We start from the raw sequence: 27,794 nt of genomic DNA, 5'->3' as shown, positions 1-27,794 counted from the left end.
TATAGGAAAGCGCTAGCAAGTGGGGTCCTAGGATATTTTGATCACTTCACCCTGATCAATGGCCTTCAACCGGATGACAACATTTTTTTTTTGAGTTTGTTGATTGTTTTTGAGATAGCTCCCCACTTATTCCAATTGGTAACTGGATGACAACATTGGCGAGTGGTATTTTGAGCACACGCTTAATAAAATGATTACAGTTTAAGTAGTTGAAGTTTCTAATGATAAAATTGAGTAGTGCTGAAACAACCATGGCAAAACTGATAAAAAAACAAAAATTAATGATCAATGCATTCCAGCGGACACTGACAGTGTGGGCCCACCCTACTCGTCCATCGTCCCCTTCCCCTCCCATCCCAACTGCAGCTCACACGACACGAGACGCGGCCCAACGCCCAGCACACGACACGCCCCCCGCCCCGCCGCGGACCAGCAGCGGCTTCCAGAGAAACCCGCCGGAGCGCGCGGCTTAATGGCGCTCGCGCTATCCACGCTCCCCTTCGCCCCCTCCACCCCGGCGCCCGCCTCGTTCCGCCCCCGCGGGGCCCACTTCGCCCCCTCCCCCGCCGGCAGGAGCGTCGGAGTCGGCCTCCCCCTCGCGTGCGCGGCGCCGCGGAAGAACCGCGGGCGGAGGCGGCGCGGCGGGGGCCTGGTGGTGTTCGCGGCGGCCGACTACTACGCGACGCTCGGCGTGCAGCGCTCCGCGACCATCAAGGACATCAAGGCCGCCTACCGGAAGCTCGCGCGCCAGGTGTTCGACGCTTGTCCCCACTCCCACTTAAGCCACATCCCTACTCGTTTTATGGAGTTCTATCTATTTACAAGTAGTGCCCATCAGCCTGTCATGCTATCTATTTAAAAGTAGTTCCTTGAATCACACATGATGCATTGTTTTGTTTGGATAAAGTGTGGATAAGCGCACCCTAGCGAACTGTATATAACCCTAGCAGTGTTATCTTGCTACTTGCTACAATGGACCAACTTCTCACCCCCTCCTGTAAATTGTGACCCATATTAGTGTTGGTGAATATTGGATGATATGGTGAATAGTGTTCGAGTCTCATTTTTGTTATACTATCATATCAGTAGCCTCTAGAACTTTGTAGCCGCAACTCACACTGTAACTCAGTCCAATCTCTTTGCTGGCTCAATTTGATTTGCATGTGCAAGGTCTTTGCGTTTTGGAGTGTTGAATGTTTCGCAATAATCACTCCCTACTTTCTATTTTTGTGCATCTTTGATATTGCAGAGGTTCGCTTTTATACATGAAAATCCCTTATTAGTACAGATAATAACACCACTAGGTCTGACAGCTGCTTTGTAATTTTTTAGATGAGAGGTAATTGTTTTTTAGAGGTTGAGTCCTGACACCATTTAGAGGAATTTTGTGTGAGATCTTCACAGTTACATCCACATGACCGCACCATGGTGTTTCATTAACTTTCTAGCATTATAAATTTTCTCACTGCTGAAGCAATGTTGACAGACACTGCAACGTTTAACACTGGAAAGTCTGACTCTCCTACCCAATGGCATCAGCATGCCATGTAGAAATCACCGGCACCATTGCTAGTTGCTGCCATGCTAAGAGCCTGAATCACGTATTGATCCTTTTAGGGCAAGGCCTAACATCCAATCCAACATTTTTGTCTTCAACCACGTGCCATTTACAATAGCTATTTTTGGGGTCGTTGGAGTTGGCTTTGGGCATAGGAGGGGGATCAGATGACATGCTCGTGAGTTGAGAATAAAGGTAGATCCGCAAAGGTCCTTCTGCTTCACCTGAATCTGGCTGAGCAAGGGTGCTGGAATCTGGAATACCATTGGAAGTCTACAAAAGTCTGATTTTGGACTAAGACATGATCTTGTATCGGGCCTAGATTATAACAGGCCTAAAGCACCCTCCTTGATAGGTTTGAAAAATCTTCATTCATACCTTTTTTTAGAACATAGACACGATTGACTTTCATGATTTAAACTTTGGTGTGAAATTTATCACGTTCACCAACTGACATGGTTTTGCTCTATTTCTAGGTTTCTCACACATGATGTATACATTAGATTCAACTTCCATTAAAAACTACTGAGTTTTGACAATTTGTTTCTCTTCTTATTTTGTCTTTACCTTGTAGTATCATCCTGATGTCAATAAGGAACCTGGAGCAACCGACAAGTTCAAAGAGATAAGCTCAGCCTATGAGGTATGCACTACATGGCCCCATAAATATTTTGGCTCCATGTGTTTCTATGCTGTTCTGACTCCTGACTATTCTGAGAATATGTTAAGGATGGACCATTGTGAAAATGGACCTAAAACATCTCTTCCTAACAGGCCCTCAATGTCAAGGTCAAAAAAAATATATTTACAAGGTCAAAAAAAATAGGCCCTCAATGTCTTGATTCAGAACTAGCTTTCTTTGTTAATAGTTCAATTATGAATTATCACCTTACCAAATGGCAAGTGATGGCTTTTAGCTTTTACTCTGCAACCCAGAAATCAAATGTATTTATGAACAGAGGCACTCACTGGGAGCAATTTGCACAAAACCTAAAGCACTATTCTAAGTAATGGAGTAGTGGGTGGTTGCAAATCAACCCCTTCATCTAAACTTGCACTTTCCACTTTTAGGATAGAGAATATAAAAGCATACATATTCTAAATATCTTGAACTATATGTTTTCGATGATAGTTTGCCGTTGTCAGCAAAGTCATTTATCTACCTTAGAAACATGTTGAGTTTTTATTGTTTACTCAGTCGTCTGTCGCCACTCTATCCATACGCGGTCTCAAATAAAAGATAAAGATTGGTCAGGTAAATTAGTGGAGTAGCTTCTTGAGTTTACCCTTATTGATTCATGTTAAAATGAAAGTATTTCATCCAACTATGAGGTCCTGTGTGCAAAGACTTTACGGAACTTTGTCAATGTCTACTTTGGAGATACTTGCCGCCCTGGTAAGATTATAGGATATTGACTGCCATAAGAAGATAGGATTCAAAGATCCTACAATGTGATCTTGAGAACCTTGGTTAGGAACATGAATTATTTCCCTGAAGGCCTGAACTACCATAGTGAGTTGGGCGCTTAGGCAAGGTTAATTTGTCCAGATTAGGCTATATGACTTGGAAGCTAATTTTTTTTAACAAGTTAGCATACTCTGAACCAAGGTTTATGTGGGTATAGTTCTTTGGCTCACCTAGACTAGCAGTATTGGTTTATGTGGGAAATGTCTTATCTGTTATATTTCTTCTCAGTCTTAAGCTATGCCCCCCCAAACTTACTAATATATATTGCTTCAAGGCACTGAAACTACGGAATGTCTATGTCTCCACTCACACATTTTAGTAATTTGTGTGTATTGTACAAAGTACTGTGTGCTACAATTCAACCTACTTAGGAATCAATTTGGATGACATTGCCTATCTGAGTAATGAGTTAATTTGTCTTGCTCCACTGTTTACTAGATTTCATCAATGATTAATGCCGTTTTCATTCCCTTTTTGTCTTCTATTCCATGTTTTGGGGTACTGAATCTCATTATCATCAGGTTCTGTCAGATGATAAGAAGAGGGCATTGTATGACCAATATGGTGAAGCCGGGGTTAAGAGCGCGGTTGGGGGCAACGCTGGAGCTTATACAGTACTGCTTTTCAACTCTTTGCTCTAGCATTTACATCACAGTATCTTTAAATTTGATTATATTTCTGTTACTAGAGTTCATTGGCTTGTAAGAATACTAGACTTAAGTAACTACTGCATGCCTTTTCTGCTTAAACAAGGTTTGAATTCTTTCCCATTTCTCTGTGCAGTCGAATCCATTTGATCTGTTTGAGACATTCTTCGGAGCAAGCATGGGTGGTGGTGGTGGCTTTTCTGGTATGGACCAGAGCGCATTTAGGACACGCAGAAGGAGCACTGCTGCTCAGGGTGAAGACATCAGGTTTGTTGTAAGAAGTGTTGAAGTGAAATAATATTCAGACCCCAGCTGTTTATCTAGTTAAAAAGACTCGCTAGATCTATTAAGACAATATAAGTTGATGAACAATAATTATCATGTTTACTAATCTGCACGAATTTGGTCACAACTGCATACTTTTTAGGTCCGGCATTATTTGCGTTAAAGTAATACTTAAGCATTTATGCTGTGCTGTGGTACTGCATGGAATAAGCGGTTGCCTGTAGACCAATGTATCATTGTTTTTAAGGCGTCCTGCCTTGGACGCTTAGGCGATAAGGCGCCCTGGCAGCGCCTTACAAATATGCCCGCCTTAGGCGCTTAGTCGTCGCCTAGGCGGTAGAGCGGGTGGTGCTCGCCTTAGGTCGCCTTACCGCCTTAAAAACAATGCAATGTATAGTATCACTATTATGAAATTATAGTATCACCATTATGAAATTATAGTATCTTTGTTGTCTTATGTTTGTTACGCAACAAATATTGTGGTTGGTGATGCTGGCACATTGCTTGTGGCTGGGGATAGTTTGAGGAAAGAAACCAATATTACTGTTCCACCAGATTCTTCTACAAAGTTGTTATGTAGCTGCAATTTATGACATTTCGTATATATAAAGAATAAATCTAGTGTGAATTCTAGACTTACATAGATTTATTCCACCAGATATGATGTGATTCTAGGGTTCTCAGAGGCAATATTTGGAACAGAAAAAGATATCATATTATCCCATTTGGAGACTTGTGATGCTTGTAGCGGTTCTGGTTCAAAGGTTGGCTCAAAGGCAAAAATATGCTCCACATGTGGTGGGCGAGGGCAAGTAATGCGAACCGAGCAGACACCATTTGGTCTCTTTTCCCAGGTAACCATGGAGCATAAATGTTAAAACCCTTTGTATCATTATTCCAGATCTTAACCATGAGTGCATACTGGCAACTGTGTGACAGCTTCATATAACAATAAATAGCTTTGGCCCTATATTTCATTGCAAGGTATTGTTACAACAAAACAAAATTTAGACAAAGCAAAGTGAGGTCAAAAGCAAAGAATTGAAAATGAGATGTCATGAAACTAAAGAAAATATACTTGCACTATACACTGGGGTACAAATAAGTTCTCTTTTGTTCTAAGTGAATAAGAAGGGCTGGAAAATTACAGAAATGGAACCTCACGATTTAGAGTAGCAAGCAAGAAAAGGTGAGCAAGAACAGGGGGCTAAAACATATTTACTTCGGAATGCACCCATGAGCTTAGCACCGACGCAAGTTGTGTTCACTCCTGAATTGTTTTGGGTAGAGTTCCTTTTTATTTCAAAAATGAATAATTCTTTTTCAAGAGCGCCTCTAAACCAATTTCAATGGGTTGAATCGAAACAGCCAGAAGATGACATTTTGCACTAATTTAGCATCATGTGGAACATGACAGATCTCATCATTTATCTTGTCATCCTTGTTTGATGCTAGTTGGTGCTGAGTTATACTGATTCTCTCTTCGACTCTAGTTTAATTTGATTATTTACTGCAATTTGCGATTATTACATAAGAGCTTTTCTTTTTTCTTATTTTGTAGGTTTCTATTTGCCCCACTTGTGTAGGAGAGGGTGAGGTCATTTCAGAGTATTGCAGGAAATGCTCTGGAGAGGGGCGTGTTCGTGTCAGAAAAGAGATCAAAGTAAAAATCCCTCCAGGAGTTAGTAAAGGTAGCACTCTTCGTGTACGTGGTGAAGGTGATGCAGGACCGAAAGGGTAAGCAAAGCAAGATCAAACATAAAGTTTATACTTCGTTCCTCAAACATTTTGAAACAATCGCAAAGTGATCATTGCGGTCTTGGAAATTATGTGGATCTTTTCTATAGTATTGCTGATCGCTTTGCTTAAGTTTACTTGTAGCCTATCTTGCATGTGTTTGGAATTAACTATCATTAAAACACGGTAATTGGGCCATGGAGTATGGCCAATGGCATTCACATAAGATGCACACGTCATTCTTGAATTGCTTTGTTGTCTTTCTGCTAGGCGAGTGGAAGTTTGTGGCCACCAGCCAGCAGCAGATTTTTTTTCTTGAGATCTCGGACTGTGCATGTGTGTTGTGCAGACACTATTTCAATATTATTTCGTATTTGTAGAGGTGTATTGCAAGAATTTATGATTTATAACACCTACAGTTAAGAATAACTTTCAGGAAATGTTCAGATTTATTTGTTTGTTATGTGCCTTGCTTTAGCTTTCATGCAATTGTTGTAGTTCCCCATTTTCTGTTTTTTAGTTTTTATATCTTCATTGCGCGGATATCCAAATAAATCCGTGCTGAAATCCTTTTTTCTTGTGGGAAACAGAGGGCCTCCTGGAGATCTTTTTGTCTGCCTTGATGTAGAGGAGCCATCCGATATTAAAAGGGATGGTATCAACTTGTATTCAACTGTGTCGATAAGCTACATTGAAGCTATTTTGGGTACAGTTCAAAAGGTAAATCTTTCTCTTTAGGAGTTTCCTTCTCTTCATGATCATCAATTATGATATTTGCTTTCAGAAATATTTCATTGCCTTTCTTCAGTAAGCACATATTCGGTTGAATGTATGAAGTTCTCACTTTACCTTTTAACTGGTGATTAGAACCAACCCAGCAAGCAAAAATGAGATCTAAACCTTACTAAAGTAAAATAGCTTTATTGCAGTTTTGATGTAACCACCAAATTTCAAGTGGAGGTGTATGTGTTGATCACAACCCAAGTACGTGGGAGTTCATTCCCACGTTGCTGTTGCATGTATTTGGTGTATTTCCCTTGGAAACCAAAAAAATTAGTTGACAGCCACCTGACTCACAGTAATCATCAAACAGAAAAACTGATAGTGTTTTAATATTAATGCTAAGCTTAACTATGTCTTGGACTGTTCAGCTCTTATTTTAATGCTAATCTTTCCTGTTTTTTCTGTTAAGATAATTAACTCAATCACTCAAACTTTAAATCATTGTAAATGCAATGAAAGCAAGGTTTTTCACTCTATTAGTGTGTCATTAACTCATTATACCGACCTAAGCTAAATCCAAAACCAGAGGAGGTGATACTTTGATTTTGACTTGGTGCCACATTTTTTTGAGCGAATCTGATGCCACATATTTTTGAGCGAATTTGATGCCACGTTTGCCTGGAAGCAAGTCTGTACTGGCAATGGTTTTGGTTTGTTAACCAAGTGGGCTTGAGCCAGGGCCAATGCTAGAGCTGCTGTTATACGAGGCCTAGTCAAATCTGTTTTCCTTGAACTGATTTAAGTCTTTGTGCCTTCCTTAAACCATGTATGGTTCAGAGCAAAGTGACATGTTGGTGGATGTTTGTTTCAAGTATGATGGCAATATTGTAATGGTTATTTCATGTATACTGCCTACTGTCTAAATTATGCTGTTGATATCGTTAAAAAACAAATAAAGTATGGTGTTGTGTAGTCATTCCTTTTAAAATTTTGTTGCAAGCAGGTCAGAACTGTTGAGGGAAGTAGTGAACTTCGAATACCTCCAGGCACCCAACCTGGTGATGTATTGGTCCTAGCGAAGCAAGGTGTTCCATCGTTGAATAGGCCATCTATACGCGGTGATCATCTATTCACTGTTAAGGTCTCTATACCCAAACGTATAAGGTGAAAATACACTTCCCCTCTTGAGCCTTTTTATTTAGTATACACTAGTTCTCTAGAGCTACATAAGCACTCGATCCTTATTTCTCTGAATTACTGCTATACAGTGGGCGCGAAAAGGAGTTACTTGAGGAACTTGCATCGTTGAAAAATGGTGGTTTTGCCCGTGCACCGGTGAAGCCAAAACGTAAGCATGCAATATAATGCATAGATTTGATCCTTCCTTTGTCTCTCCCTCTTGTCAGCGAAAAGTTCATTTTCATTTTGGATCGCTACCAGTGGAACATTGCTGCATCCTATCGTTGCTGCTTGATAAGGGAATAAGGAACTTTCGTAGGAGAAATTAAACTCACATGTCTGTGTTGCAGCTGTACATAAAGAGAATGGAAGCCGTGCTGCTCCAGAAGTACCAGATCAACCTGATGATGGGGAGGGTGACTGGTTGAAGAAACTTTCTGATTTTGCTGGGTAAAAATACTGAACTTGATTTCGTTATACTGCAATTGCTGATGGGTGTTTGGTCTTGCTTACATGTCATCAATGCCAGAGGGCCTTATATCCTTCAGTATATTCTCATTGATCATATGTTGTTACATGTCTGAAAAGATTTGTCGATGTAGAAATTCATGTTCAGTTCCTTTTTATTGTACTGAACCTATTAATGATTATACTGATTTTTTATTGACTTGGTTCTGCAATCAATTGCATTCACGTTATCTCGTGTATTATGTCCTCATGTTGACCAAGTTGTTTGTTGAATTCTTTCAGATCCATTGTCAACGGGGCATCCAAGTGGCTGAAGGACAACCTGTAGCCTGTAAATATTTATTGAATGATGCATTCTCTTCAACACCAGTCATGGTGTTATCCAATCTGCAATTCTTCAATTCATCGGGATTCGACGAGCTGTTGCATCTTTTACGGGCTGTGAAGTGGCAACGGAGAGGTTTAGTGTCAACTAATTTTATTGACGCGGTTTTTATTTTGTTTTGAGATACTTTTGTAAAGCATGAATTTTGCTGTAGTCGCACTCATATTTCCTAGAGCATGTAACAGTTGTTGAGTCACGGCCGAAGATATCGAAATCGATGAAGCTACATCCTCTGTAAATACACATATATTTTTTTTTCTGGTAGATCACTTCAGTACAACATCAGGCTGTGCAAGTGAATATTCTTGTTGCTTCAAATTCAGAACAAACGGGCACCCGTGTCCTCATCCCTCAAGTGCAATTTTTTGCAATAGAACATGAGATTTCTTGACAGAATACAATTTTTCTTTTGCATATTCTGTTCTTGTTCGTCTTACAAGGCGTCTTGAGTTGCAAAATGAAATTAAATAAAGGCATATGATATTATCTGAACTTGAAAGGATGTACAAGCCCTAGTCCTGTGTGGACGTCGAGCTGAGCTTGAGCAAGATGAGGGCGGCGACCGCCATGGGCAGGGACACCATGAGCAGCGCCTCCACGATGTTGGGCCGCGTGATGTCGGGGAGCAGCACGCTGCCGTACTTCACGGCCGCCGCGCCGCCGACGGACCCGAGCCCCAGCGTCAGGAGGTAGCCGGAGTCATCCTGGTTGAACAACGCACATGAACCAAAGGGAGATCGATTCAGAAACCAAGCCAAGGAACCTGGTAAGAGATTGTGCAAATGTAGTGCTACCAGTGTTCCAGGGCGGAATGGCTGCCGAACCTGAAGATTCTGAGCATAACACATTTGTTACAGCAGTATGGGGAGGAGGAGCACTGACCTGCGGGATTGGACCCTTGCTGCCCGGCTCCGCCTCGGCGCCGTTGGTGTCGCGGGACACGCGAGCGCGACCGCCGGCGCGTCTCCTCGCCGAGCGCCGGCAGCTCACGCGGGAGCCGCGCCCCGGCGGCGGGGCTGCGCCGGGGCCGGAGACGGTGGCCCGGGATGGCGCGGCCACCGCGCACGCACACGCCATGGACACGACACGAGCGGGACAGGAAGCAGAGACGGGAAGGCCTTTCGCGTAGCGCAGCGCCTACGTTCGTTATCCACAGCCGAGACACAGCTTCAGCTAGCAGTTTTTTTTCTTTTCTTTTCCGGGAGAGTGAGCATGCAGTTTTCGTAAAAGTACCCGAAAACTAGGGGAAATTGATCTTCTGCCCCACGCTTGTTGGAACTTTGGGCGTGTTTGCGTGCTTCATGCCATAGTGCCCTGTCAATTTTTGCCGAGGGGTCCACCCGTCGTGTCGTGGGTATTTAGGGGCCGCCGTTAGGCCTTGTACAATGTTGGATGCTTAAAAAGAGAGAGAGTACTGTTGCATCACCAGAAATTTTTGTCACACAATGGAGAGTGCTTCCAGTAGGCACTTACTTACTTCAAATCTGTAGCATCCGTGAGGGAAGGAGGGCAGTTAACTCCCCTGAGCACCGACTGGCATCGAAGCCAAAGTTTGCTCCCGTACCACTTAATAAGCACCTGTGTAAGCATCTGCCCAAAGAAAAATCGTTTTTTTTCCTCTGAGGCACCTGTGTAAGCGCTTGCGTTGTATAGGGCCTTAATGGCTAATCCTAAGGGGTCCACCTATCGGTGGCCCACGCCGGAGTTTAACGCGGCGGCGCGCGCCGGTGGTCTAGTCTCCGGCGAACCCAAAACACGGCTTGAGCTTTGTGACCATAGTAGCTATTTGTCTCGTCAGCCACATGTTCTATTTCCCATGCGTAGGTGATTCTAAGTAGGATGAGCAGACATAGATGGTGTTGAGCATGCATGTGCGTCGACTTTTTAGGGTGTTGAATGCCTCTTGCTGCTCATTTGACCACTGGAAATTGTCCTTCTTAAGGGCATTGAAAAGGGGTTTGCAGATATATCCATAATTTTGCACAAATCTTCTGTAATACCCTGTGAGGCCCAAGAAACTTCTCAATTGTGAAACATTTTCAGGGGCAGGCCATTGGGTAATTGCTTCAATCTTCACAGGGTCTGTGGCAACCCCATCTCCCCTAATAATGTGGCCCAGGTACTCCACCTGAGGTTGAGCAAAAATACATTTGCTTAAGTTGACCACCAGTTGATTTTCCTGTAGGGTTTTAAAAACCTCCTCCAAGTGTGCCAAATGGTCCTCCAATGTTTCACTGAATATCAGTATGTCGTCAAAGAAAACCAAAACAAATTTTCTGAGATATTTCTTGAGGATTTTGTTCATTAGCATTTGAAAAGTGGCAGGAGCATTGGTTAGGCCGAAAGGCATGACCAAATATTCATAATGTCCACAATGAGTAGTGAAAGCAGTCTTTTCAATGTCTTCCTCCTTCATTCTTATTTGGTGATAACCACTCTTCAAATCCAATTTGGTAAACACAGTAGCCCTATGAAGCTCATCCAGCAAATCCTCAATAACTGGAATAGGGTATTTGTTCTTGATAGTTTGGGAATTTACTTTTCTGAAATCATTGCACAGCCTCCAAGACAGATCCTTCTTTCTAATCAGAATAGCTGGAGAAGAATAATGGCTAGAGCTGTCCCTAATTATTTGCTTATTGACCATGTCCTGGATGATTGTCTCCATAGCATTCTTCTGATGATGTGGCAGTCGATAAGGTCTTTGATTGACTACTTTGGCCCCGGGCATAAAAGGAATTGCATGGTCACAAGCCCTAGCAGGGGGCAGCATAGTAGGACTAGAGAAGACCTTTTTGTATTTTCCCATCATGGCCTTAATTTGAGGATGCACAAGGGGCTTTCGTGTAGCTTCAGGCTGTAGCTTGTTTACAACAATGACTGCCCCACAAACTGATTGCTCCAATATATGCTTATCCATGCTAGATTCAGTGACAGGACCAGATGGCAAGCTCTCATCCGAGAAAGTGACCAACTTTTGTTTGTCCTTTGTAATCTGAAATTCCATAAGGTCAAAATCTAACTTCACAGGGTTGTGGGTGGACATCCAATCAGCTCCCAAGATAATGTCATAGCCCTGAAGTTTTAGAATTCTAAAATCTGAAACAAATTCCTCTCCCTGAATGATATATGGACAGTTTGGGGCCATGAATTCAGTCCATAAAGTGCCTCCATTGGCCACCAGCACCTTTGTTTTCTTAGTGGGTGTAAGATGGCACTTGCTCAGAGTAGCAAAAGCAGGGGACATGAAGGTTGCAGAACTACCACTATCAATTAGGGCAGTAGCAGGGAGTTTGCCCACCATTACTGTGACAGTAAAACTGAATTTGGAATTGCTGATTCCCATTAAGGCATGCATGGAAATTTGTAACTGTTGTTGATCAGGTGGTTCAGCAGTGTCTTGTTCCATTTCTTCAGACATTTCAGTGACATAGACCAAATCAGTATCATCAGGGTTCTGTTCTTGCAAGGCCTGAATTTGAGCTAGGTTGCTCATTTTACACACCTTTTTGTGCCTAGGAAACCAAGTCTCCTTGCATTTATAGCAGATACCCTTGAGTCTTGCTTGTTGAATAACAGCCGGAGTGTTATTAATGTTAGTTCTGGGTTGTTCCAGCACCAATGATTTCCCGGCAGCTGTGGGAGGGAACTGAGCAAAATTCCTTCTTGGGGGTTGGGCTTGCTCCATTCTTCTAGCTAGCCAGATTGCTCTTTGTAAATCAGCAGGTTCATGACACTGTACATAGTGTTGTATGCTGTCATGCAAGCCAGCTATGAAACTGTTTTTGAAATAGTCATTTGGGAGGGCAGGATTGTCCCTCCTCATGAGATTCATATGATGTTCAAATTTGAGGATGTAATCATTGAGGCTGCCTGACTGATTGAGGGCATGGAATGCTCTGACATTATCACAAACAGAATTTTCGGCAAATCTATCTCCCACATGTCTGCAAAATCTATACCAGGGCAGAGTGTTAGCTTGAAATCCCGTGCCTCTCCACCATTCCATTGCAGGACCAGTGAGGTATGTGACTGCAATTTCTGTTTTACTTTCCGTAGGAGTTCTAGCAGCATCAAAATACATTTCAATGGTTTGTATCCATGAGTCTGTGCCACTTCCATCAAATTCAGGAATGTTCATCTTGGCAGGTTTAACCAGAGCTAGAGGTCTTCGGATATCATTCTGTACTTCTCTGTTGGCCTGAGCATTTCTCCTTAGCAGCTCTAATTGAGCCTCTGCTTCAGCTTGAGCATTAGGAGGGAGAGGAGGCAGGGTAACGGGTGGCTGCACTGGTTGTGGAGCTTGCAAAGCCAATCTATTTTCCAACACAGTTTGGACTGGCCTATTTTGAGCGAAATGTGGGTGTCTGTAGGGGGGCTTGTTACTTCCATCCAGCTGCAGTTCCTTACCAGTGTTGACATCCACTAGAACCGCGGATCCTACTGTCTCGGGAGTGTGCAAGCCCTCTCCAGGTTTTTTAGCAGGGCCCTGTGGGGTCGCATTGATGCTTGTTTCCGGAGCCTCCTGAAGAACTGGGGGTGGGACATATCTGGTTTGGGGAAATGAAGTAATGAACTTTTTCAAGCAAGAATGCAGCTCACCCAAGGTCTTTTGCACTGACTGAAAATTGTTTGATACATGTTCTCTGAAATCCAGGAAATCCTTTCTGTCCAGCTCTCTGTTCTGTTGTAAGGTTTTAACATCAAGTTGCAGAGATTGGAACTCCAGAGATTGAGTGCTCGATGAATCACCTTCTCCCCCCATACTGTGAACTAGGACTAGTAGGAAGGAATTAAGTTGGCAGGGAGCCAAACGACCTTACTACCGACGATCCAGCAAGAGAAAGGAGGGAATTTTACCACAGCACAAGGCTGCAACCTGACCTTACTCTTGAAGATCCTACCGCCGCCATGCCGCCGCCGTCGCCGCGCCGCCAAGAAGTACTCCGGATCCGGGAGGGTGGTGGGATTTTACTACCAAAGCAAGGGGCTTCAATAACCACTAACCTGACCAAACCAGTACCCGATTTTCACCGCCGCCTGCGCCACCTAGAAGCACCGCCGCCAGGATCGAGGGAGAAAAAGAAAATTTTACGGCTCCTCCAACTCTTTTCCGGCCCCCAAATCCAGCTCGCTGCCGAGGATCCAACCTTGCTCTGAATACCAAATGTCAGACCCAGATGGTCTGACGGACTAAAATTCAGAAATACACTCAAAATTCGGAGAACTAGCACCTTCAGGGCTGAATTTTAGAGGAAAGTTAACTAAGGTTTTGGTACAAGCGAGACCAACCGGGAACACCGGCGGCTAGGGTTTACCCCAAGAAGATAAGCATGAGCACGCAGGCTCTCAAAACCTGGCTATATAGCCTTACAAGACTCTAGAAGGTGCGAGAAGCGCACATGGAGGAGAGGGGAGTGGTTGAGCTTTCCAGAGAGATCAACAGCGACGCCTTGACCACCCAGAGCCGTCCGATGGAAGATCAACGCACCACGTCTTCTGTAGCTTTCCGAAGCGGTACGAAGCCACCAGGAGCGTTGGATGGAAGATGGACGGTTCCCACAGCTTCACGCCCATGGTTAGAAGTCTGAATTCAACTGAATCACGAAAACAGAGAGAACACTGCAACTGGGTCCTGACACTCCTCTTCTCTTTTGTGCATGCTCTGATCTGCTGCATTAGAACATGCTCTGCTCTACTTTGTAGGCCCGCGTGTGAGTTGACACCACAGGAAGGAATCCCCCTGGCTTTTGTTTCAGCCACTTGGTTTGGGAGGTTTTCACCTCTGGCACCAAAAAAAGTGAGAGGTATTGTACACTTTGACTGTCTTCTTGTCAACTTCTGATGGACGGAAGCTCACTCACCTTTTACATCCATCATCCCAACAGAGTGAATCAAGTTGACACCATATAACTATAAACAAACGTGCCGGTGAGTCCTCTATTTTACCTATGTTTTTAGCATCAGTTCACGACGAATTCACTGTTATAATTGGTATTTTCACTCAGTTTTGTATGGCTTGTTTTCCTCCTTATTTAAGTTGATTGGATTTCCCTACACAAAAAATAAGTTAAACAACGACAATGGCCAACTGCCAATAACAGGCATCAAGCACCTAAGTACCTGCCAATTTTGCAAGATCGAACGACTTCTAATTAGTCCACATCATATCATTGTCAGCCCGTCAGGGTTCCTAAGGCAGCAAATGAATAACTAGTAAATCACTACTGTTCGGAATAGAGTACAACACAAAATTTGGTTTTCCAGGTCCCAAGGGATTTAATGATCTACTATATTAATGCTGCTCCGTTTTTCCCGGAAATCAACAGAGGTAATACGTGAAATCCTAGAGTGAAATCTGAACTCAAAATAACCATATGGAACAGTGGAACACTTGCTGACTGAGTGAGTCCACACATCAATTTTCACATTATTCCGACCAACAAGGTGAAGATCTGGGTGGTGACCTGGAAAAGCATACCCATTTAAACATACTTTGCAAGATTATTACTGAAACAAAAAACACATGCCAATAAGTTTGCTGGATTCAGGGTGAAATACAAAATTTCTTGACCAATTCAAGGAGTATTGTCCTCTAGAAATGTAAAAATATGATCTCTCATTATGCTAAATACAACCGCAACATGTAGCTTGAAAAAATGATCCACATAGGTAGCAAAGTTTTGAACACAAGTAGTTAGATTAAGAGACCACGGATATATGAGTGGAGTCGTGTGTTGATAACATATCAGTTTAGAAGGTGCCAGTTTTGCTGAGGGTTGGGTAGCTATGCTGTCTATTATGTGGAGTCCATTCTCGCAAAAAAATATTATGTGGAATCCAGTTAACAACGCATAAAATTAACATCATTGTAAGGAGCTAAAGATGCTGGCATACTGAACATATGATAATTAACACTACCATCGACTTAGTTGTGTTAAATCTAATAACAGTGAGGATTTAGGACTGTAGGACAGGAAGTGAATAACTCCCATCAGATATATTTTTTGCCAACATCAACTTGCTGTGGTCTGTATATAACAGTGATATTCTTAAAATCCAACACAGTGAGAAAAGGGGACTAGTAGGACAGGAAGTCAATTGGTCATTACTTCCATCGGATTATTATTCTTTAAATAAAATTGAATACTGACCAACGAGACAATGCGAATATGAAGAACATAGCAAAAGAAAGGAGACCTTCTTCCTCGGCAACAGCAGCAACAAGCTGAAAGAACTCAAGCCCTTTCACAAAGTTCTTCACCTTCCATGCCATGTGCAATTTCAGAATGTCACCCTCATTTTTCACCTCCCAACCGGTCACCTGTTTTTAAGGAGCTCAGTCAACACAACTGGTCTTAATCAAGATTTTTTTTTACTATAGCAACGTATGAGAAGAAAGAAAAAACATGTTCCAGCAACGTTTTAGCAGAATCCTCTGACATGGTATGTAAATCCTTTGAATTGCATCGGACACAACTCTTTTTTCATAATTCTGAAAGAAGAGAACACAGATGCGTAGAAAAATTAAAGGACTGAAGAGTAATAAGTGGCCTCAAACTCAGAAGCACACATCAGGGGGTCTAGGGGTGGCCTGGTAATAATATGACAACAGAGAGATACAAATTCGTAAGCCGGAATAGAAAGAGAAAAACGAGCAGGGGTGCAGCTCACCAACCAGGAATCCTGGACCGAGAGAGATTAATAAACGAACGGGCTGCGACGGCTCACCAACTTTAGCAGCAGGCTCGTCCCCCATCGCCTGAGAGGTGGAGGGGCGAGAAGGGGTGTCCTACCCGGGTGCCTAGCTTCGGGGTGACAGCGGCGTAGTGCCTTGGGAGTCCAGGTGAGGCTTGTATGTTCACAGATGAAAGGGCAGTAGCTTCTATGGCACCGCTGTTCAGAGTCTCGAAGCAGATAATACCGTTAAAACAGTCCTCCAAACCCAGCAACGGTATTATTTCCTTCGAAACACTGAACAATGGTGCCTGTCGCAGCCATGGGACAAGACCGCCGAAGCAGTCTGTGCAGATAATACCGTCGAAACATTCCTGCAAACACAACTGCACGTGGGTATACAGATGGGGAGGGAGAGAACTATCGGATGAGAAGAAGATGACGCGAGGAGGTGTTTAAATAGGCAGCTAGCTATGCTGCACATACTGTCATTGAACAGTAGGTATAGAACTTGATACTCCGCCCATGTTAACGTCCCGGTGGCTAGTTCCGTGCGTCCGCTAGGTTGGCCCCCTTGCGCATCCGAGTCTCTCCGCCGCATCTTTATTTTGCATGTAGAGTGGGGGATAACCAGTGTGGTGGTGGAATCTGATGCATTGCGGCTTGTCCATGCAATCAAATCGATGGAGTTGGCATCTTTTCTTTTTGCGTGTAGAGTGGGGGATAACCAATGTGGTAGTGGAATCTGCAGCTTGTCCATGCAATCAAATCGACGGAGTTCGATCTAACCCCGAATGGGTCCTTTTCAGAGACATTTGAGCCTTTGTTTACTGAATTTTCGTTTGTTTTCAATTTCTCATTGCCCATGGGTGAGTAATAAGGTTCCAGATGCTCTATTGTTGTTTGGGTAAAAAATGGAGCATGTATTCGTAATTTTGCTCAGTTCTTGGTTGCCAGTGATCATGCTGGGTAAGCCGTTTAATGGAGTGAGAGATCCAGTTTAAAAAAAAAATCAGCTAACATTGCAAAAGTAAAAGCCACGGCACAGACAGACCGATGGCATCGATCCTGCAACGAGCTTCGCCACCAAGTTGCGGGATGCCTTGAGGCATTACGTGCATACACACTTTATTTGATAGGACCGATGGAATCGATCCCGCGACGAGCTGCGCCACCAAAAGTTGGGGGATGCCTTGAGGCAGACCTATATTGATACGCACATTTGTACATATTCTATATCTTTGAGAGGTAATATCTGTAATTCGATGGACCGAGTCATCCAAGCCCTTTTTCCCCTTTCTCCCTCCCCGGTCACCCCCGCACGGAGACTGGGGGGATCCATAGCCCACCGTCGCCGGCTCTCCCCCCTCCCTCTCTGCCTTCCCCGCTGCCGCCCCGGGTTTGGCCAAGCAAAGCCTGACCGAAACCAGCGGCGGCGGAGCCTCTTCATTCCAGGGACGTTGGGTGTTGGCGCGGTGGCGCGCGATGCCTTTGTTGCCGTCGATGCTCCAGCCGGGCTGCGGATGATGTTGGTGGTGGCGGTTGTGGCGGCGGGGATGGCGTGCCAGATTTGCGTAGCGGCTGCTGCTCATGGTGAGGGCCGGGGACGGCACATCTAGAGGTGTATGCTTGGGCGGCCAGCTTGGCCGGCAAGTGACGCGGGCCTAGATGGCCTCGACTGGCTGCCACGGCTCGGTCCCATGGGCGTGGTGGCTGGCGATGGCAGGCTCGGCCTTGCGTGGCCGTTAGGGGCTAGGTTGGGGCAGAGTGGTGGTGCACGCCTGGAGGTGCTACAACGCCGTGGTTGCTGCAGGTCTGCAGTTGGCGAGGGGTGGCGGTGGCGACCTCCTTATCCTAGATGTGTGCCGGTGACATGTTCAGATCTAGGGTTCGTGCTCGGGCGGGCCAGGTCAGGGCCCGAGGCGGATCGTAGCTTGTGCTTCGGGTAGTAGAGGTCGTGCTTGGCCCTGGAGGTGCCCGCGGGTGATGCTCGTGCTCTCCTCACGGGTACGGTGCTCGATGGTGGTGGTCGTCTGAGCGTTGTGTCATTGCATGGGTCAGCGCCGGTGACCACGGACATGGCGTCGTGTGAGCTCGTCTGGCCATGGGCTCGGGGCTGGCTCACCGGTGGCAGTCAGCAGTCTCAGAGTTGTGACCCCCCCCCCCCCCCCCCCCCCCAATCCACCAGGCACTAGTTGGGGATGCAGGTGTGGGTGCCTCATACAGTGGAGGTGCCTACCCATCAGTGATTGATGCCAGGCTAGGAGTAGATGGGCTGCCGTCACTCTTCCTACAGTGGTTGAGTGCGTTGTGATGTGCACGTTGCATGATATCTTATGACAGGGATGCCGAGGCGGCGGCGCCGGATGGCGGTCTGCATGGTGCTCTTTGGCGGGCATCATTGCGATGGTGTGGTGGCTCCCATTCCGGATTGTGTGGGCAATGGGAGGTGTCGTGACGGGTAGCTCGGACGAGCCCCCTCCCCTGGAGGGGCGCCGTCCCGATCTAGATCTAGGGTTCTGGCATCGTCGCGCTCCTCCTAGCAGCCTCGTAGTGGCACAGGTGAGTTGTCGAGCGAAAGCTCCGTGCCTTGCCGCCGCCGACGGTGCCACCCGAGGGTGTCGCGATCTTCTTGAAGCCGTCGTTGTGGTTCTTCTAGTCAGTACCTTAGAACACAATCAACGTCTTTAGCACATCAAGAAATACATATCCAGATCGTACACTATATAGCTAGTGACTTCGTTATTTTGTTAAATACATGTCCTATATAGATATAGATAGGAAAGTGCCACGCGTTGCCCGCCGAAGCATAACCTCTTTAAAAGCCAATAAGGTTAAAGAAGTATACACCTAAATAACTAATCATGCATATACACTAAACATTTTGTTACGAGAGCCTGAGCTTCCCATGTAAAGCGGCTTCTGATGTAAGGCAGCTATGTGATACTCTCATAGTTTTTCACGTTTGCTAGTAACATACAGTTTTTAGACAAACAAAAATAAATAGGTGTTCCTTTACAAAAAGGGTGCATACCATAAACTGTAGAAATTGAATATTCATTACAGGAAACAGAAGTACAAGAGGTAGATTCAAAACAGTGATGACAAGCTGCAACCAGTTATTCTATCTGTATGTATCTATGGATCAAAGTTTATCACACTATTTTGAACCATACCATTCTAGTTCAAGGAAGAAAAATTTATCCAGTAAACTAAAACAAAATCTAAAACAGACGTCGAAGGCATATTTCAGCAATCGGCACTCCACTGCAATAATCATAACATGCACCTGCTCGCGAAATATGAACAACTCTTATTAATCTGCGTTCTTATAGTTGCCCTATTCAAGATTTAAATGAACAAATTTGATGACAAACAATAATACAGGACAGGAAATAACTACAGTTCTAGTCCTGGAAAGGCAGAACCTAAACTCGCTTGGTCAAATAAGTGACAGACTGTTTTTGATTGAACTAAATCAACTACGAAGCGGAAGAAATCACAAACTTTTAGTGGTAGAAACCATCCAAGAGATACACCATCAACTTCCCATGTAAACCTGAACGTTAGTATACAGAGTAAACAAAACAAAACACAATCAACTGTATTCAACATCTCACTATCCAAAAACAAACTGAAATATCAGTAAAGAGAATAAACAAAACTAAACAGAATAAACTCTATTTAACACTGCATTATCCATTCATCCAGCAGCAACACACATCTCAGTAGGCAAGTATGAAACCAACAACAATGCATCCGTTCATTAACAGGCCCATAACAATTGGAGGGAAGAACGAAAATCAGTAATGCATGAGCTGTTAAATCAACAGTTGGACATGCTCATGTTGTAGATCAGCAGGTAAGAACAAAAACCAGTAACAATGCATGAGCTGTTAAATTAATAGCAGGAAGTAGCAAAATAGAAAGAAGTAATCCACCTCAGAAAAGGCTGTTCCTGAAAGAAATGACCAAGGACCGATGGAACAGTAGCAGCAACAACCACCCCCGCCACCAGTGAACACACACCACAGACCAGTAACCAGAGGAGCAGAACCTACCACCAAACCATAACCATAGCCCTGTGCAACTACAAAGAAAAACTACATGAGCTATGGACGGGTACTCCTCACCAGACAGCCATGTGCCCCTGCTTGTTCTTTGCTCCTCTTATGTTGCCCACTGCTAGCTATTCCTCACCAGGCAATGCAAATTGCAAAATTCGTACACTTGTACAGACCACAATACCTGAAATTCTAACAAATTACTTGCATAAAGGAGAACTGAACCCATGAGTGGAAATATATGTAGGGAAAATGAATCAATTCAGAGTATAGAAGAAAATCATTAGTGCAAACCATAATTCTGGTATTATGGTATATTGACATATTGGTTCTAGCTGGTGCCAAAATGCATCATAATCCCAAAGTACAGAAGAAAAACACCTGAAAATCTTCTGCACTCAGGGTCCAAAAGTCACCAGCAAGTTATTTCTGAAATCATAGCACTCGTCAAATGATCTATGCACATTCTTCCACACATGGCAAGAAGTAGAACATTTCTCTAGCAAAATCAAATTCATACTCAACCCACTTGACCCTATCTCTACTTTTCTGTTGTAAAAATGTGCATTGCATTTTACTGAATTGTACACCTAAAACAGGGTAGCCATATCACCATTTGATAACTCCTGTCTATTGCAGAAACACAAGATCTACAAGTATATATTAGTGACGTAGTAATGTTTGGTTGCTAGTTTCTGGAAACATAAGCTAATTTGATATTGTATTTCAAATACAGTAAGCCAGTAAACCAGAACAAAAGGAGTCGAAGTCACACAGTTTCCTCATCATTTTTACCAAGGCTAATTCCAGTCCTGAGACTAACTTGACATCACATCGCCATGTTCAGATTAGCCCGGCCGCTGTGAAGCACATATAATATATATACATCAGAGCAAGCTTTTGCTTAACAGAAGGCCAAATTTCCTGCAAGCTCTATATACTGAATTGCGCATGCTCCTGAAAGAAACATTTGGGCAGGTGATTTATGCTTGGCACTTAAAAGTACACCAAAATGTCCTGATGAACAGAAGGTCAAAAATGTCCCATGACCCGAAGATGGACCTTCACTTCATCCACTCCGGCCGTTGGCGAGCCCTCTTTGGGGTCGGAGCAGAAGGGCTCGAGAGCCGGCGGCGCATGCTGAAAGTGGTCGAGCAAGACGGTCCGGGGGACGCACCGGGCGGCGGTCCGGCCTCCTCGTCGGTTTAGGGGAATGACAGGAGGGGAGGAGGAAGGGTGCGAGGGGGATGGGATGAAGGTGGAGGAGGGCCGCCGTCGTCAGGCCTGGCCCATAGGCCGGGCAAACGGGGCGCTCGCCTTGGCCCCCCGGCAGGTAGGGGCCCCGGCCCAGGTATTGCTGCTACACTGCGGCCCCCTTCTCTCTCAAAGAAAAACAAAAATTGTAGCCTCCCACGCGCCACTACCTAAATCTAGTATCCTTTTCAGTCCGAATATAGATGTGCTTGTTAGGGAGGAGGTATGTAGAAATCTGGATATTTTAACAGAGGCCCTAACGGATAAGTATCTTGGTCTCCCTACTTTGGATGGACTGGAGTGAATGTTTTCAGCATCTCATTGATAGAGTTTGTCAGAGAACTAAAGGCTGGACAGAAAAGGTACTTTCAATGCAAGGAAAAGAAATATTGCTGAAGGCGGTGGCTCAAGCAATCCCCTCTTATGCTATGTCAGTATTTAAACTTCCCAAGACCATATGCAAGGCAATAACAGATGAGATTGCAGGGTTTTGGTGGGGGGATAGCGAGGAGAAGAAGAAGATGCATTGGTTTGCATGGTGGAAATTATGCATCCCGAAGAGTAAAGGTGGCTTGGGGTTTAGAGACCTTCACAGTTTTAATCTTGCTTTACTAGCAAAACAGTGTTGGCGTTTAGTCCAGAATCCTGAATCTTTGTGTGCAAAAGTTCTAAGTGCAAAATACTATCCGGACGGAAATATTCTCATGGCTGGCCCTAAGAAAGGTTCTTTGTTTACTTGGCAAAGTATTGTTTTGGGCATACAAACTTTTAAGAGAGGATGTATTTGGCATGTGGGTACGGGTTCCTTCTAGCGAATCAAGGAAGATTGTAACTCCAAGGGGAGCAACTATGCTGAATAAGGTTGAAGAATTAATTAACCCGTATACTGGTCAATGGGATGAGAACCTAATCCAGACTGTTTTTTGGCCATTTGATGTTCACAGGATCCTACAAATCCCTCTTCGTGTGCAGGTGATGGAAGATTTTGTATCATGGCATTATAACCGTTCCGGAGCTTTTACTGTGCGGTCTGCATATCATATAGAATTTTAGCATCAATTTGGCCGCAACTGGAACCAGACTACTGCACAAGGAAGCCAGCCAAACGAAATATGGAAGCGCGTTTGGGAGCTTCAAATCCCTGGCAAGGTTAAGCATTTTGTCTGGAAGGTGATCAGGGGAGTTTTACCATGCTATGGTACCCTAGCAGGACGTCATATACCTGTCACGGGGCAATGTCCGATATGCCATATAGGTTTTGAAGATGCACAACATTGCTTGTTTACCTGTGAAAGAGCGATGAATACCTGGAGTGAGCTGGGACTAAAGGAAGAAATTCAGAAAGTTGTGCTAGAGGACCGATCAGGATCTTTCACTATGTCTTCCCTCATGGATCGACATGATACTGTAAGTAACCTATCTATGGCAGAGTTGACTGCTGTCGGGAGCTAGTATATTTGGTGGCAGAGACGGCAAATGGTCAAGGGGGAGACGGTCCGGCAGCCAAACCAAACTAGTTCTAGCGACAAATTTCATCCACTCACTAACACCAAACCAGCCAGTGGTAAAATGTGATCATATGTGGCACAAGCCAAAGAGAGGAGTGGTCAAAATTAATGTTGATGCATCCTTCAGCGTTGAGACCATGATTGCAGCTGGTACAGGAGCAGTAGCACGAGATGAGCATGGCGAGTTTATTGTTGCGTCTGCTTGGTTTATACCGCATGCGGTGTTAGTGGATGCGGTAGAGATGATAGCTATTCGTAATGGATTTTACCTAGCAGCCAAAATTGGATGCAACAGCTTACACATTGAGTCTAACAGCTCTAACGCAGTTGAAGCTCTTAACCTTGAAGCTTTTCTTGGGCAGGATTCGGCAACTCTGTTGGAGTGTAAGGAGATGGGCTTGGACTTCGGTCAGTATGAAGTAACTAAATGCCCACAGGAAGCTAATAGTGTAGCTGATTGTATAGCTAAAGCATCTTTGTCTAATAGATCCTCTGAGGTTTGGGAAGAGGCTATCCCAGACTTTATTTCTCACCTTATTGTAAACGACCTCGGGATTATCTGAGAAATAAAGTCTTACTTTGTCAAAAAAAAAAAACCTCTGACTCCTCCAATCGTTTTCCTGCGACGCCTCGTGTTTCCAAGGTCACGACTCACGAGAAGTTGAGCATGTATGGATAGAACAACGACGCAACTCCATTCTTCCACGAGCAGCTAAATAGTTCTACTCGCCCCCTGCAAATATTTATCCGGGAGATGGTACTTGTTTGCCGTTTATCTCTGAATTCAATGTTCAGTAGCTCTCATCTTGTCCTGCCAACGAAATAGAGTCACTGATATCATTTTGTTTTGTTCTTAGTTCTAGAGGCACTCATTAGATTCGAGAGAGTGCCCTGTAAAAAGAAACCAGGGGGAAAGGCTTCCTCGGTACATCGTCAATTATGTTCACTGCGGCTCCTTTTCTCTTCCCATGGATTCAGCCAACAATATCCGACCGTATTAAGGTGCTTCTATTCCTTGTCTTGGTCATTTTTAAGCACTATGTCTATTGATGTCTTCCAGAAAATATTTCTTCAATCTCTCTTCTAAAAAGTTTGTGTGTGAACCAATCTTTTGTGGAACCATAATGTTTTCCTTAGTACAATGATATAGTTTTCTTTTATTCATAGATAAGCAAGCTGTTTGTAATGTCTCCCGCAAAAAAAAAGTTGTTGTAATCTCCTTTTTAGATTATAGAGACCACAAAGAGTACTGGTTATTTCCTTTGCCATTGGATTATAGAATGTAGTATAGTTTGTCATTCTTTGTGAACAAGAGCCCTCGACGTCGTCTCACCCCCGGGCCCCCAATATCAGTGGACCGGCCATGGCCGTCGTGAGGGGAAGAGCACCGGCGGCGCGAGGGACTGAAGGAAGATAGAGGGAGCCGTGGTTGGGAAGACGAGAGTGCGGGAGAAGGAGGCCGCTCGGTTTGGTTTCCACTACAGTGTTGCCCCCTTTTATAGCCCCTATGTGAAATGACGAAATGCCCTAGTGGGGGCAAGGATATTACATTCAGCTGCAATTGGAAGTTTATCAGACGGCTGACAGCACTCGGGCTAAACATCTGACGGCACAGAATCCTTAGTCTATGTGAGGGCTTGGTTTTTTTCTAGGTCTTGACTCGCATAAGAGCTTGGGGCTCTAATTCTAAACCGAAACATGATCTTTTTGACGAAATCATTGCTTTTTACTGCCTTTTGATTCAGCATGCCAGAGAATCGAGTTCTCTCCTGGAAATCCTATAAATTCGGCACTTGTTCGTGCGTCAGAAAGCTGAGTGCAGTAGCAGCAAGGTGATAGTAGGTGGCCCAGTCTTAACACTCTATTAGGTCATTCATGGCGCGCGTGGAATAGTAGAATTTTTCATAATGGAGTGACAAATGATGGACATAGTTTTTTGGAAATGATAAATCCTGAATGTTCGGATTTCAACCACGGCAAATCAAAAGTTTCTTATGGAAACTTTCTTAATGTTCGGGATTTATTGAGGTCCTAGTTTTTTCATCCAAACGAGTGTAGTGTAATACGAAAGGGACTAGATGTGTGCCAGATCTGAAAGGGACTGATATGTCTCCAATGTATCTATAATTTTTTATTGTTCCATGATATTATATTACCCATCTTGGATGTTTTATATGCTATTTTATATGATTTTTGGGACTAACCTAGATCCCGGTGCCAGTTTCTGTTTTTTCCTTATTTTTGAGTTCTACAGAAAAGGAATACCAAATGGAGACCAAATGAGCTGAAAATTTACGGTGATTTTTTTATGGACCGGAAGAAGCCCCCGAAGCAAAAGAGTTGGGCCGGAAGAGCCACGAGGCCTCCACAAGGGTGGAGGGCGCACCCTACCCCACCGGGTGCGCCCTCCATCCTTGTGGGCCCCTCATGGACCCCTGGGCTTGTTCTCGACGCCAAAAATTCCAATAAATACAGAAACCCCCGAAAAGAAACCTAGATCGGGAGTTCCGCCGCCGCAAGCCTTTGTAGCCACGAAAAACCAATCGGGAACCCGTTCCGGCACCCTGCCGGAGGGGGAAACCATCATCGATGACCATATTCATCATCCCGACGGTCTCCATGACGAGGAGGGAGTAGTTCACCCTCGGGGCTGAGGGTATGTACCAGTAGCTATGTGTTTGATCTCTCTCTCTCTCGTGTTCTTTATTTGGCACGATCTTGATGTACCGTGAGCTTTGCTATTATAGTTGGATCTTATGGTGTTTCTGCCCATCTATCTTCTTGTAATGAATTGAGTTTTCCCTTTGAAGTTATCTTACTGGATTGAGTCTTGAAGGATTTGAGAACACTCGATGTATGTCTTGCATGTGTTTATCTGTGGTGACAATGGGATATTCACGTGATCCACTTGATGTATGTTTTGGTGATCAACTTGCGGGTTCTGTGACCTTGTGAACTTATGCATAGGGGCACACGTTTTCGTCTTGACTCTCCGGTAGAAACTTTGGGGCACTCTTTGAAGTTCTTTGTGTTGGTTTGAATAGATGAATCTGAGATTGTGTGATGCATATTGTATAATCAAACCCGCGGATACTTGTGGTGACATTGGAGTATCTAGGTGACATTAGGGTTTTGGTTGATGTTTATCTTAAGGTGTTATTTTAGTATGAACTCTAGGGCTATTTGTGACACTTATAGGAATAGCCCAATAGATCCATCAGAAAGAATAACTTTGAGGTGGTTTCGTACCCTACAATAATCTCTTCGTTTGTTCTCTGCTATTAGTGACTTTGGAGTGACACTACTTGAATCAGCTAGGCATAGATGCCGGACGGCAAACGTCTTTGCCATCAGCCAGCGGACGGCAAACCGTCCGTCTGAACGCGTGCCAGCAAAGGCCTTCTTTGTCGTCCGCTTCCTAAAAACGGACGGCAAAGGGTTGTGCCGTCCGTCGTCCGAGGCCAGCAGACGGAAAAGATAACGGACGGCAGTGGGGTGGGGTGAGAGCCGTTAGGGGGTTCACGGCACTCTTTGCCGTCCGCTGACAGACGGCAAAGAGCTTAGCTAGGCCAGCACTGGGAAGCTGCCACGTGGCCAGCTATGTCGTCTGCCAGCGGACGGCATAGATGGCCCTCTTTGCCGTCTGCTAGTAGACGGCAAAATGACCAAATAGGCTGCCAGTGTTCCCAGGTTTCACAGGTAGCTGCCACGTGTCCTCTTTGCCGTCTGCTAGCGGACGACAAAGAGGCTATATATCCCCTGTTTTTATTCAAATCCATTTAATTAGACATGGTTTCAAACACATATATACATGCATACATATCCAACAGCATATAACAGCATGTCCAACAACATATTTCATCAAATCCAACATATATATCCAACAACATAGTTCAACAAAGTCCAACATATCCATATATACATAACCAAAAACAAGTTTCCAACAACATATCCATATAGACATACATATCCAAACAAGTTTTCATAAACAACAAGGAAGCACCAGAAGAATAGTACACTCCATGAATCCAAGCTTTCTCATGTAAAGCAAATCTGCAAATTGGGAAAGATGAAAGTTAGAAGAAGAAGAAGAAGAAGATGAAGAAGACTAGTTAGAAGAAGAAGAAGAAGATTTTTTTCTTCTCTTTCTTTTTCTCCTCTCCTCTTCTTTATCTCTTCTTCTAACTAAGGTAGGTAAAAATGCCATTTTATTGCTAAGCTAGGTAAAAATGCTAAGTGTAGGTCATTTTAGAGCTAAGCTAGGTAAATAGGTCATTTTGGAGCTTAGTAAGGTTATTATGTCATTTTCGAGGAAAATAAGCTAAGTGTATAGCATTTTGGAGGTAACAAAGATTATCATGCCATTTTGACCTAAGTATGCTAAGTATGTCATAAATGAACTGCATAAGCTAAGTATAGCTCATTTTTTATCTACCTTAGGTAATTATGCCATTTAGGAGGAAAATAAGCTAAGTATCCATTTGTAAAGCAAAACACTAGAGAAAACTTACCCTCATCACAACAAGTGTGATGAAGATCGCAACTAAGGTAACAATTGATCCAACGGCATAATGATACCAAGCCTCATTATCAATGGCATATTTTCTAATCTTCTTAAGCTTCAGGTGCATTGCATCCATCTTCAAGCGCATTGCATTCATCTTCATCTTGTGATCATCGATGACATCGGCAACATACAACTCCAATGTCATCTTCTCTTCTTCAATTCTTTTAATTCTTCTTTCAAATACTCATTTTCTTTTTCAACTACATTTAACTTCTCGACAAGAGGGTCGGTTTCAAATTCCGGTTCACATACCTCCTAGATTAAAATATCTCTA

General features: G+C 44.0%; 5 protein-coding genes across 5 annotated transcripts; 2 read left to right on the top strand and 3 right to left on the bottom strand.

Annotated features, from left to right (window-relative positions):
* The first annotated feature begins 360 nt into the window (after nucleotides 1–360).
* LOC109742333 (uncharacterized) lies at nucleotides 361–8,746 on the top strand. The gene is made up of 11 exons (XM_020301417.4): nucleotides 361–751; nucleotides 2,133–2,201; nucleotides 3,548–3,640; nucleotides 3,810–3,940; nucleotides 4,617–4,812; nucleotides 5,520–5,695; nucleotides 6,286–6,415; nucleotides 7,422–7,582; nucleotides 7,687–7,766; nucleotides 7,948–8,047; nucleotides 8,348–8,746. The coding sequence occupies exons 1-11, from the start codon at nucleotides 473–475 to the stop codon at nucleotides 8,391–8,393; spliced, it is 1,461 nt and encodes a 486-aa protein (XP_020157006.1). The 5' UTR covers nucleotides 361–472; the 3' UTR covers nucleotides 8,394–8,746.
* Nucleotides 8,747–8,833: 87 nt separating this feature from the next.
* Nucleotides 8,834–9,630, bottom strand: LOC109742334 (uncharacterized). Its single transcript, XM_020301418.2, has 2 exons — nucleotides 9,333–9,630; nucleotides 8,834–9,154 (listed from the first exon to the last, which is right to left on the bottom strand). Exons 1-2 carry the CDS (start codon nucleotides 9,525–9,527, stop codon nucleotides 8,963–8,965), a joined length of 387 nt encoding a protein of 128 aa, XP_020157007.1. The 5' UTR covers nucleotides 9,528–9,630; the 3' UTR covers nucleotides 8,834–8,962.
* A 627-nt stretch (nucleotides 9,631–10,257) lies between these two features.
* On the bottom strand, nucleotides 10,258–13,215 carry LOC109742324 (uncharacterized). The gene has a single exon (XM_020301410.1). The coding sequence runs from the start codon at nucleotides 13,213–13,215 to the stop codon at nucleotides 10,258–10,260; it is 2,958 nt and encodes a 985-aa protein (XP_020156999.1).
* A 470-nt stretch (nucleotides 13,216–13,685) lies between these two features.
* Nucleotides 13,686–16,209, bottom strand: LOC109742325 (pterin-4-alpha-carbinolamine dehydratase 2, mitochondrial). Its single transcript, XM_020301411.3, has 4 exons — nucleotides 16,165–16,209; nucleotides 15,860–15,931; nucleotides 15,651–15,774; nucleotides 13,686–14,917 (listed from the first exon to the last, which is right to left on the bottom strand). The coding sequence occupies exons 1-4, from the start codon at nucleotides 16,207–16,209 to the stop codon at nucleotides 14,730–14,732; spliced, it is 429 nt and encodes a 142-aa protein (XP_020157000.1). The 3' UTR covers nucleotides 13,686–14,729.
* Nucleotides 16,210–23,090: 6,881 nt separating this feature from the next.
* LOC141026215 (uncharacterized) lies at nucleotides 23,091–23,516 on the top strand. The gene has a single exon (XM_073502212.1). It carries the CDS (start codon nucleotides 23,091–23,093, stop codon nucleotides 23,514–23,516), a length of 426 nt encoding a protein of 141 aa, XP_073358313.1.
* Nucleotides 23,517–27,794: the final 4,278 nt, after the last annotated feature.

Source organism: Aegilops tauschii, chromosome 6, assembly GCF_002575655.3.
Source record: "Aegilops tauschii subsp. strangulata cultivar AL8/78 chromosome 6, Aet v6.0, whole genome shotgun sequence".
Taxonomy (NCBI): Eukaryota; Viridiplantae; Streptophyta; class Magnoliopsida; order Poales; family Poaceae; genus Aegilops; species Aegilops tauschii.
This window is presented reverse-complemented; position numbering and strand designations above follow the sequence as displayed.

Excerpts from the sequence above, each read along its gene's own strand:
- LOC109742324 (XM_020301410.1), bottom strand. The coding sequence starts at position 13,215 with ATGGGGGGAGAAGGTGATTCATCGAGCACTCAATCTCTGGAGTTCCAA.
- LOC109742333 (XM_020301417.4), top strand. The coding sequence starts at position 473 with ATGGCGCTCGCGCTATCCACGCTCCCCTTCGCCCCCTCCACCCCGGCG. Across the intron at positions 2,202-3,547 it reads AGATAAGCTCAGCCTATGAG|GTTCTGTCAGATGATAAGAA; the intron begins GTATGCACTACA and ends CATTATCATCAG. Across the intron at positions 8,048-8,347 it reads AAACTTTCTGATTTTGCTGG|ATCCATTGTCAACGGGGCAT; the intron begins GTAAAAATACTG and ends GAATTCTTTCAG.
- LOC109742325 (XM_020301411.3), bottom strand. The coding sequence starts at position 16,209 with ATGGGGGACGAGCCTGCTGCTAAAGTTGGTGAGCCGTCGCAGCCC. Across the intron at positions 15,932-16,164 it reads TTGGTGAGCCGTCGCAGCCC|AGTTGTGTCCGATGCAATTC; the intron begins GTTCGTTTATTA and ends TTATGAAAAAAG. Across the intron at positions 14,918-15,650 it reads TGCTGTTGCCGAGGAAGAAG|GTCACCACCCAGATCTTCAC; the intron begins GTCTCCTTTCTT and ends ATGCTTTTCCAG.
- LOC141026215 (XM_073502212.1), top strand. The coding sequence starts at position 23,091 with ATGATTGCAGCTGGTACAGGAGCAGTAGCACGAGATGAGCATGGCGAG.
- LOC109742334 (XM_020301418.2), bottom strand. The coding sequence starts at position 9,527 with ATGGCGTGTGCGTGCGCGGTGGCCGCGCCATCCCGGGCCACCGTCTCC. Across the intron at positions 9,155-9,332 it reads GCAAGGGTCCAATCCCGCAG|GATGACTCCGGCTACCTCCT; the intron begins GTCAGTGCTCCT and ends TTGTTCAACCAG.